Source organism: Chlamydotis macqueenii, chromosome 1 (assembly GCF_036417535.1).
Source record: "Chlamydotis macqueenii isolate bChlMac1 chromosome 1, bChlMac1.mat, whole genome shotgun sequence".
Classification (NCBI taxonomy): domain Eukaryota; kingdom Metazoa; phylum Chordata; class Aves; order Otidiformes; family Otididae; genus Chlamydotis; species Chlamydotis macqueenii.
In genome coordinates this window covers 13,868,870-13,879,197 of record NC_141556.1, presented here as the reverse complement: position 1 = coordinate 13,879,197, position 10,328 = coordinate 13,868,870, and the positions used below count along the sequence as shown (strand labels likewise).

The window sequence follows — 10,328 nt, the reverse complement described above, 5'->3', positions numbered from 1 at the left end:
TCCTTAATTATACAAATACACAGGACTGGCTGGTTCTTGAGTTTTAATCTTCTCAAATGCATTTCTCCAACTCAAAAGCTTTAAACAGGATTGTAGTTGTTTTGTTTTTTTTTTTTCCCTCCTCAAAGCTCAAATATACTGAAAGTTCTTGTTATTCACTACTCACGAAGCCAATACATGCCACTGCAGATTTTGTTATACTCTGGAAGTTGTTCAACTGGACCTGGAAGTTAAAGAAAGTTGGCCATGACACATGCTAAACTGATACTGATTGGTGTGGAGGGATTACAGGGGGTAAGCAAACTTATACAACATACCCACGGCAGCAACTGCAGGATGCTTGTCGTAGATGTACTTTGTGCAAACTTCTCTAATAGTCTGGGCATCAATAGCCTAAAAGGGGAAGAGAGACATCTTTGTTACCAGTCCCATCTAAAAAAGTATTAAGAGCCAGTAATCTTAATTTTGTACAGTCCAGGGGAACAGGCAAAAAAGCAGCTGAAAATTTTTTTCAGTTAGAAACAGTCTAACTTCTGTATTGTTACTGCCTGTAGCTATTAAATTTCTTAAAAGCCTATTTTAAAAGTTGTAACATGACTGCCACTTACTTCAATTCTTGCCTCGAGTTCTGGAATTGGGATTCGGCGCTTATAACACAGCATTTGTCTTCCAATGTCTTCACAGATTGGTGTGGACCCTAAAATAGGGGAAAACACACTTCAGTTACCAGCATACAACTCTGCTAAGAGTAAAAAGCTCTCATAAGTCTCACCATCAAGTTGTAGCAGCATATTTGTCTTTAGAAGATTTTTTGCTCGAGCTACTTCATTTTCTGTAACACTTGTGCAAAGTCTTATCCTGAAAAATAGTTTAAATCCAAAGGCATTAAGTAATGGTAACTTGTAGCACACAAGACTGCCTGTGATAATGGGGTGCGTATAAATTAGTACGCCTGCCAGGCATGTCTTTTCTACAGGCAGAACTGGTAAGAGAATTTGCTGTGGAAACCAGCCATAGGATGCAAAGCAGCAGCATAAGAGTAGAATTTTTGGAAGCATACCAATATACTTAACAGCAAGGTTTTTTTTTCCCCATAGAAGAACTGCATTTCATTTTATTAAATGAGTATTTTAAGCCAAGTGTATACTTGCTTATCTTGAGAAAAGCTGTTGCTAAGATAGTAGGAGCCAAACAATTAGATGCAATTAGCCCAGAAGGCAATACATTGGCTCTTCGTGAGATAATGATACACCACACTGCATATGGAACATTTCACTAGGACAGGGGGATGCATCAAATATCCTAATACATTCTTCTCACTGGAATGGTTCACATCTTCCCTGGTGCTAAGCTGCAGCAAACAGACAGCTAAAATGATGCCATTTTTCTCCACAATTTTATCTTCTGTTTACAGAGATCTCATAGAATAATGGTATGTGAGAAGTTATCTACATGATTAAAGAAACTCCTTATTTTCAAATTTTGTTTCAAGTTTTGCTTCAACTTCACCCACTTCAAATCAGTGCTCTTAAATAACATACGTCTCTTTCTAATCACATCTGCAGTTCAAGCATTACAGTTGCACCTATGGAAATCTTTTTTATTTAGATTTAAGCCTTCAATGAATGAATATTATCTGGAATCCCAGGTTTCAAAATTGCAAATATAACAGCTCGCTCACTTCACATAATTTCATTTTGCTATGTACTCACTAGAGCTCTATGTAACACCACAACTTGGTATGTCATGTGGGACAGCAACTGCAGAATGGGTAACTATTCATGGTGTTTGTAGGTAATTGCACATTCCTTCTCCTTCATGAATATTTACTCTTCAGTTGTCAAGGATGCAGTCTGGGCACTGTATACTGACTTAGCAGTATTCTAAAAGGTATGACACATTTTCATGACTCCTGTCACTTGCAAGTCAAAAAAAAAAAACACTACCATATTTTCTTGTACAAGGAATGCTATTATATTAACTACAGTTACTATTTATTCTTCCACTGCAGAAAAAGAAAACCAAACCTAAACCTTAACCTGTTCACTTCAAGTAAGAGTGCCAGAAACTGGCTGTTAGGACTGCATTGAGTGTCAAAGATTAAAACTTGATGCATTTGGGTTTTTTTCCAGGAAAGCCTAAGCAGAGAAACAAAAATACTCTTTAAATGATTGCTGTTTTTCTAAACTGTATTCCTCCACTGAAAACAATCTTCTTAGAGAGAGTTGTTAGCTTACCATTCTCTCTGAACAAAGTGCACCATGTCCTGTATAGTGGATGGCTCACAGACCATATAGAGTCCCCACAGCCCTGTGTCAGTGTAGCAGGTGTTGAAGGACTGGAAACTGTGACACAGGTTACCATGGCAGGCAATCTGAGCAAGTTTACTGGATAAATTCTGCTGAGGAAAAAGAAAAATGTACTGTTTTATGAAGTGTTGTGAAAGCCCTCTAGTCACCTCCATGGTCTCCTCTTTTCATTTCAGTAATGACAGAACATGCAGTAGTATCACAGGCTACAGCAGAAGCTATGAGGTTATCAGCTCTTCATCTCAACAGTTTATTTCCTTGGATGTGTTCTCACATTTCCAAGTAACAGCCCCATTTAAGCCACACTTTCAGATTCCTCACACCTCCCCATTATGCAGAGCAAGATCATCATTATCATCCTCCTTAATTCTCTTCAATAGCCTTCCATTAATATTACACAAGATACAAGCCAAAGTCATAAAGCTATTTAGGTTCAAGAAAGCGACAGTCACTGATACCCACAAGTTCTGATGACATACAGGTACGAAACACCCCACTTTCCATGAGGACTGGCAGATCTCAAGTCACCTTTATTTTAGCGGTTTAGAACCACTTCCTAACATTTTGCTAGATCTTGGGCAACAAATTCTCTCTGACTCCAAAAAAGCACTTTCAGAAATAGCCGTACAGCAGCAGTAACGCCATCAGATAGGTTTGAACGGGTCTGTGTTGGCAGTACCCAGGTCAGAGAGCTCCCACCAGCCTCATTAAAAGCAGAAAGGTGCTTGCAGGTTCACTCACCACGCCTCCTCCAAAGGAACGATCCCAGTTACCTAACAGAGTATTCGCTACCATAAGTGGGATTGTATCTGGGTGCGACCAGCCAGCTGCTTCAACAGCTATTGCAATGTGCGCCAAGGGCATCTTGTCATCCCTTATACGAATCTGTGGAGCATATGAAAAGTAGCTGTAGCACAACCTGTCCACAGTGATGTATACGGGAAGTTAAATATCAGGAGATAGACATCTATTTCCATTACATCTGAATTATAAAGCATGCACGCAGAGAACCAAAAATTACAGGATATGAAGCTTTGTTTAGCATCAGCCTTAACTAGTCTTCCCTGTGGCAATTTCAGACCACTTTGCCAACAGCAAACCTACTGCCATGTACATAGAGAGGGCACTACAAATCACTTTATGACAAGCAGCAGCAAGGAAAGCTGATGACTTCAAAATCCAAATAGAATTGGGAATAGAACAGAGAGGCCTCGGTTCTCTGCCATACCCTTTAAATCAGTGATTGCCAACAAGCGGAAATGCTCCAACACTGTAGGCAAGGGGATAAAAAGGAAGTAGCAGCAGGGTAGGGAGGTATTCCTCCAGGAACGGATGAAGAAAAAGTGGCAGTAGTGAGGTTGTCCAAGAAAGGTCAGAAAGTACTGCTTTGGAAAGCAGCTACTCTGTTGCCCTCGCTATGGGCAAGAAACCTTCTGATCTGCTGAGTCTGTGGCTGAGAAGCTCTCTCAGCAGCAGAGAGCATGGGTGAGTTGTGTTCACAGGGGGTACAAGGGCCAGCTCAAAACACCATCTAACAGCTTACCTCACTACCTGTGAAGCTACAAGGTGGCAGGGGTGGCAGTCCTCCTTCTGGAGCAGATGGCAAGTTACCAAAATGGCACTTCGCTAGGTCAAGTAGCTCATTGTGAGAGACCCCTGAACAAAGATAATTCACATACTTTGTAATGTTACTCTGTAAACAGTTAGTTTAAATTGCTGTGCAGTTTAAAGACTCAACCAAGCAGCAATTTATTGTTCCCCTGCTTTAACGCCACACTTTCAGATTCCTCACACCTCCCCATTATGCAGAGCAAGATCATCATTATCATCCTCCTTAATTCTCCTTAATAGTCTTCCATTACTATTACACCAAATCAAGCTGTTCGCTCTCAATTTCAAGCCTCGATATTATTTCTCTTTCTCTGCTTTCCTTGCTACTCCCCTTTTCACACTGAACCCCTTCTAGGCCTCTCTTTTCCTGCCCACATGGAAGAATGATCTTGGCCTCCAATTCACTTCTAGTTACCGGTTTAAGAATGTTTCTGGAATATTATTGAGGGGAAGAGGGAACAAAAGTTCAAAGGGTATGAAGGCACAAAACATGCAGGGCTAACAATGAACTTCCAGGACCTACTGAACAACGGGCAATTCATCATGTTGTTCCCAGAAGCTTGAAGACTATGGTTTTAAGCATAGTTTCACATGATCCAGGGTGAATATCTCACACTAACCTCCAGCAGCAGCCAAGACCATTCTGGGTCCTTTGTAATGTGTTGTTATGTACTCCACCAAGTCATTACGGTTTATGGATCTAGAAAGTCAAGGAAACATCACTACTGCATCAGTCAAGTTTATTAGAGTAAGAAAAGCTAAATGTGTAGAACAACATAATATGGAAACAATTATAAGTTCTGCCAATGCACAGAGTTAAGGGTGACTTCCTAAAAACTAAACAGGAACTTGATACATTTTGCCTTTCAAAGCTCTTCTAGCTTTCTGAGAAGGAATGAAAATTGCAACTCAGTCAGGTGGAGACAGGATCCACTAATGATCTCATGCCAATTTGAAAATAGCACATTTAGCAGTCTCCTGGTCTGCACTGGTATAAAGAAATGCTGAATGAGTAGTGCAAACGCAGTTGTATTTACAACAATGCCTAACACCTGACCGACGGGAAAACGGAGCATTTCCAATTTTGTGTCAGATGCATTTTTAACAGAGAAAAACACGGCAAATAATGAAGACATGCAGGAGACATCTGAAGTTCACATACCCTTTGATGCCTGCATACAGGAGAATTAAGGCAATAGAGGAATTCTTCTTACAGTTATATCCAGTGCAATTTCAGCTACCTTCCAGGTAAAAATTAAAACTGACACTGTTCCCTACATTTTCACATGAGTCTTTTCCATACATAAAAGTTACCAGACAATTAAAGACAACTACAGATTTGGACATACTTGATGTTTTCAGTGGGTCCTAAAATTGTGCGTCCTAGGGCTGTTTTCTGATAGGCTGTAGCATGAAGGTAATCAAAGACAACTTCCTGTAAATTGGTTTCAACCTCTTGCATCTCTCGCAGTATAACTCCTCGCTCACGCTCAATCTCTGCTTCTCCCAGGGTACTGTTCTGAATTATGTCAGCAAGAATTTCCACAGCTAATTGAAAATAGAAATGGGAATGGAAAATGTACTTTCAGACTACCAGAAAAATCTGGTTCCAAAAGTAAAACCCACCCCAAAGACCAAGTGACCCAAGACTTGCTAACAAGATTTGCAAGTGGACAAAAGACATGCTCTGCAGGAAGGGAGAAGACCAAAAGTATTTTCTTTTGGAACTCTAGACAAAAATGCTTCAAATACCAACTTCCCTGCTGGCAGTCTCCCTTCCAAACTTGCATTCTCACATTCCTGTGAAGCTCAAGAAAGGACTTTTCACCCAGGAAGAAATGGACTGTTATGCTGTAAAAGCATCGTTCTGTGTTGTCTCATCAGGAGCTGGATAAGCATTTTGTTCTTTGCTGCTTTTCTGATCAACGACAGCAGTTACCTCTCGGTAAGTCTTTCGAAAAAGCCTTCGCATAATACACAGTTTGTTCCCTGGATGTATACGCATTCAGATGAGCTCCCATGTTCTCAACCTCTAGTTCAAGGTCTAACTGAGATCTCTTTTTTGTTCCCTGAAATAAAACAATAAGAAAATCAAATTAGACCCTTTAATTCACCTACTCCTCATTACTACTTTTTGTGTGGAAAAGTCAAGCCCAAGAAAAATAAAAAGTTTTCTGGAAAGAAAACTGCATACTAATCTCTCCAAGCCTGAAAATCAGATACAAAACCTACTATCCTCCCAAATCAAAATAAAAACTGGCAAAAAAAGGTGGACTGTGTGTCTTCTAAGAACATTACAAGAAGTTAAAAGTGAGTTAAAATTAGACCTGTGTTACTAATCTATACTTGTGTATCAGCTACACAGGACTTTACCTTCATTTTCTAATGGAAACCAAATTCTAAGTTGTCCGCTTTTTTTTTTTTCCTCTTTGCTTTGGAAAATCTATTTATACAATTCTGACAAAGTTTTTATAATTGATCTTTAAAGACAAATAATTTATAAATCCATTGTAAACTTCTACATCAATACTCATACCCACCTTGAAAGCCATATGCTCAAGGAAGTGAGCAGTTCCATTGTTTTTCTCATTTTCATACCTGCTTCCAGCATCAATCCAAAGTCCAACCTCATTGGGGAAAAAAAAAAAAAAAAAGTTATTTCACCAGCTACACAAAACCAGCAAAGCTGCATTGTTATGACCTACACTTAGATTTTCAACATCCATTTAAAAATTGCCTTTTCCTTAAACAAAGCAAGTTTTCAAGAAAAAGAAAGTTTTTATCTTCATTAAAAAAATATACAATCACAAATCACTTACAAAACCCTTAAGACTTCTATTTTCTAGCTTAAGTTTTAAGAACAATTGTTAATGAACACTGAAAGAATTAAGTTCCACAAGGAAATGAACACACACTAACAGTTATGAAAAAACCTTCCCTTTACAAGTTACCTACTGTGCATGTTGAGAGTCCAGAGTCTTCAGATGCTACTTGCAAGCCATTTTCCAGAGGACTCACCCTAGTTTCAGGAACATTTAAGATTACTTCTGTTGCTGCTTTGGAAGCTCTGAGCCTGCCTGTTCCAACATGTACACACTGTAAGGAAAAAGCATCAGTCATGCTCAGATTGTTAAGTTATATCCTGGGATGCTGTTCTGCAAAATGTATTCCTGAACTTAAACATTAAGTTTGTGGATCTTTTTTAAAGCATGCATTTTAAAAGACAAAATTCAGCACTGATTTATTTGCCACTACTTCACATCAGAGAGACATTAACCTGACTCAGAAGAAAAACATGAAGATAACTAAAACACAGTAGACCACATCTGCTTCCCTCCAATGATCAAATAAAACAGAATCAAACAGAAAAGCATGTTACCATCATCAGCCAGCAACCCCAAGAGCCACACTTTTTAAAGGATATATTCAAAGTCCTTCAGGATCTTGCTGGCAGAACTGGGAAACATCTGTAATTCCTTTGGGTACCTGCTTTCTAAAGTGAAGTGGGATATCATCTGAGTGCCTGTGTCCAGGACTGCAAATCACAGTTGAGTTCTGAACTCATTGTTCAGAACAGGGACAGATATTGAAACTACCACCTTTTTTATACTATTATCTGGTAGTTAAAGCACATTAAATCAGAATGCAGCAGAGGTTAAAATAAATTATTGCATTTTTTCAACATCAAGAAATTTAAATATGTATCCAAATGCATACTTCAAGCAATAAGCTACACCAAAAATTTTAAATGTATCAAATAAACAAAGATTTTCCCACTCAGTACAAAATCCAGCTCTCATCCACACTCCTAGAATACCAATAGGCTAGATCTCTCAGAACTCATATATTTTAGGATCATAGCACAATTCAAGATTGAAGGGACCTCAAGAGTTCTCTAGTCCAACTTCCTTCTCCAAGCAGGATCAGCTATGGGGTCAGACCAGTTTGCTCCAGGCTTTCTGCAGCTTTGTATTGAAAATCTCCCAGGATGATGAGAAATCGCACAGCCTCTCTGGGCAGCCTGCTCCACTGCTTGATCGACTCATGGGGAAAAAGGTTTTTCATATATCCAGTTTTGCCTCTCTTGTTTCAACTTATGCCCACTGCCTGTCATTCTGCAATCATGCCCGACTGTGAAAAACCTGGCTGTCTTCCTGACAACTGTCTCATAGGCACCGGCAGGCTGCTGTTAGATCCAACCAAAGGTGGGTCTTCTTTGTGCTGAACAAGTCCCAGACCTTCAGCATCTCCTCACAGGGCACATGCTCCAGCCCACAACCATCTTGCTGGCTCTTTGCTGAACGCTCTCCAGTTCACTAATGTCCTTCTTACACCAAGGAGCCCAAAACCTGCTGCCAGATAAGTGCCAACTAGTCCCTTCCTTTGAGCTACCGGCTGTGTTCTTGTTTGCTCAGCCCAGGCTGCCGCCAGACACACTGCTTGCCTACACGCAGCTTGCTGTCCTCCTGTACCCCCAGGACCCTTCCACAAAGCTGCTCCTCTGCCAGTCTGTTCCCAGCCTGGGCTGTCGCAAGGGATCATCTTCACTGCTAGTCTGCATTACAGGGAAGGAAAAAACAGTGCTTGAAAACAAAATCTCCCTCTCCCGTTCTTAGAGGGAAAAGCTTAGGTTTCAAAATGGGAGGATGGGGAAAGTGACAGAAGGGGAGAGCTCTGGGACCAGGGCCTCCGGGCAGCTTCCGCGTACCCACGGGAGCGAAGGAGCGGTTAAGCTTTCTCCGAGCTCCCCTGGGGTGAGCACGGCAGGCCCCGTGCCGGGGGGGAGGCTGCTGCTGTCCCGCTCTGAGGCACCAGTCCCCGCACCGCCCAACGCCACGCCAGCCCCAACGCCTCGGCACCGGGGAGGGGGGGACACAGGGTAACAACAGGAGCAGGCAGCAAACGCCGGGACCTGCGGCACCCGGGCCCGCCCCCCGGAACACTGTATCCTGCCGAGAGGCCGCCGCCTCCTCCCCCGTCAGCCGGGCGGCGACTACAATTCCCGCCATGCACCGCGGCAGGGCCGCCGCCGCGACTACAAATCTCAGCGTGCACCGCGCCTCCCGGCCGCCGATCCCCCCGCCCCTATTGCGGCAGCCTGAGCACCAGCGCCGGAAACCACTGGGAGACTTGGACCCCCGCAACTCCCTCCCTTCCCCCCCTCCGCCACCTACCCGGCTCCCCGAGCCGGACGCTCTGGCAAGGCGAGCAGACCAAGGCAGGAAAAGCCGCCGAGCCGCTAAGCGAGCTGTAGACGCAGCCATCTTGCCGAGCGGGTGGGCGGGGCGGTGGAGGCTTCCCGCGGGTGGTGCGCAGGCGCGGGGGTAGCTCCGCCCCTGCACCGCCGCTTCCCGCTGGCGGAGGCTGCGGCTCGGTTTGATGCCGGCGCGGCAGCACCGGGGGTAGGCCAGGCTCTGGCGTTTCCACCCAACCGCCCGTTAAAACTGCCTCCTTGGCTTTGCCTGCTCTTTTCCTAGCCAGGCTCCGGGGGGCGTTGACCTCTTCGTGGTGAAATACAAATACTGGGGCCTCGGCCCAGCCTCGGCGGTATGGCCCCAGCAGTGGGAGTGAGGCCCAGTACCGGATCCGAGTTGTGAAAAAGTTTATATTCCTCACCAAACTGCTGCTTCCTCTGTAATTCGTCTTTTCTGGGGAATGCTCCAACAAACCGCAGTCAAACTAAACTATTCCAGAGCTGGATAATTACAAAGTGTGCGAAACAGGCCTAGGTTTTAACCTCCCTGCTCTGATAACTGCTCCACAGAGCAGTAAAATTCAGGAAAGTCAGTTTTCCTCTCAATAAACCATTATTGCCAGTTTCAGTCACCACAAAGTCCTGCATTTCTTCAGTTTGAGAACTGCTGTGGGCAGAGCTTACTGCCCACTGAGGTTCCTTCGGCCAGGTATTTCCACACAGCGTTGGAACAGTTTCAGCGCTCACTGCTCTTCGAGGGCATTTTCTGCGTGGCAGATGCACCCTAACCAGGGAAATCCCAAGACTGAAACAAGATAATAATGTAAAGTCTTGTTTTAAGAAGCATTTTGAATGTATGAAATGTACCTAAGAGACTGGACTGTTAGGGGTAGGAAGGCGTCATGGACACCAGTAAATTCAGCGCTCCGCAGCTGGCAGGGAACTGCCCGTCCCAGGGCTGGTGAACTCCCTCAGCTCCCAGCACAGGATGGCCCTGTGCGAACTGCTGGGAGCAGTCCCTCCCAGCTGCCCGGCGCTGGGAAAGGCTTGTGAGAATGGTGCTTGACAAGAGCTAAATTTGGGCTGGGAAATGTTCTGGCGATGTACCAGTGGAGGCAACTTCATTTCAGTGCCAAAGATTGTTCCTGAGCATGCTTGGAGTGTGTGGCTGTAGATAAATAATTACAGACATGCAGAAAGCATTTTTATTTTGT

At 43.4% G+C, this 10,328-nt stretch overlaps 1 protein-coding gene across 2 annotated transcripts; it reads right to left on the bottom strand.

Moving 5' to 3' along the window:
- Window positions 1-26: 26 nt before the first annotated feature.
- Window positions 27-9,213, bottom strand: PMPCB (peptidase, mitochondrial processing subunit beta). Of its 2 annotated transcripts, none has more exons than XM_086746032.1 (13): window positions 9,095-9,213; window positions 6,876-7,016; window positions 6,461-6,547; window positions 5,860-5,989; window positions 5,270-5,468; window positions 4,541-4,620; window positions 3,853-3,965; window positions 3,051-3,194; window positions 2,238-2,401; window positions 773-858; window positions 609-697; window positions 318-393; window positions 27-223 (listed from the first exon to the last, which is right to left on the bottom strand). In XM_086746032.1, exons 1-13 carry the CDS (start codon window positions 9,182-9,184, stop codon window positions 159-161), a joined length of 1,464 nt encoding a protein of 487 aa, XP_086602158.1. In that variant the 5' UTR covers window positions 9,185-9,213; the 3' UTR covers window positions 27-158. The 2 variants fall into 2 exon arrangements, with proteins under 2 accessions (XP_086602158.1, XP_086602159.1); XM_086746033.1 differs by having other exon boundaries at window positions 2,238-2,398.
- Between the last annotated feature and the right edge of the window lie 1,115 nt (window positions 9,214-10,328).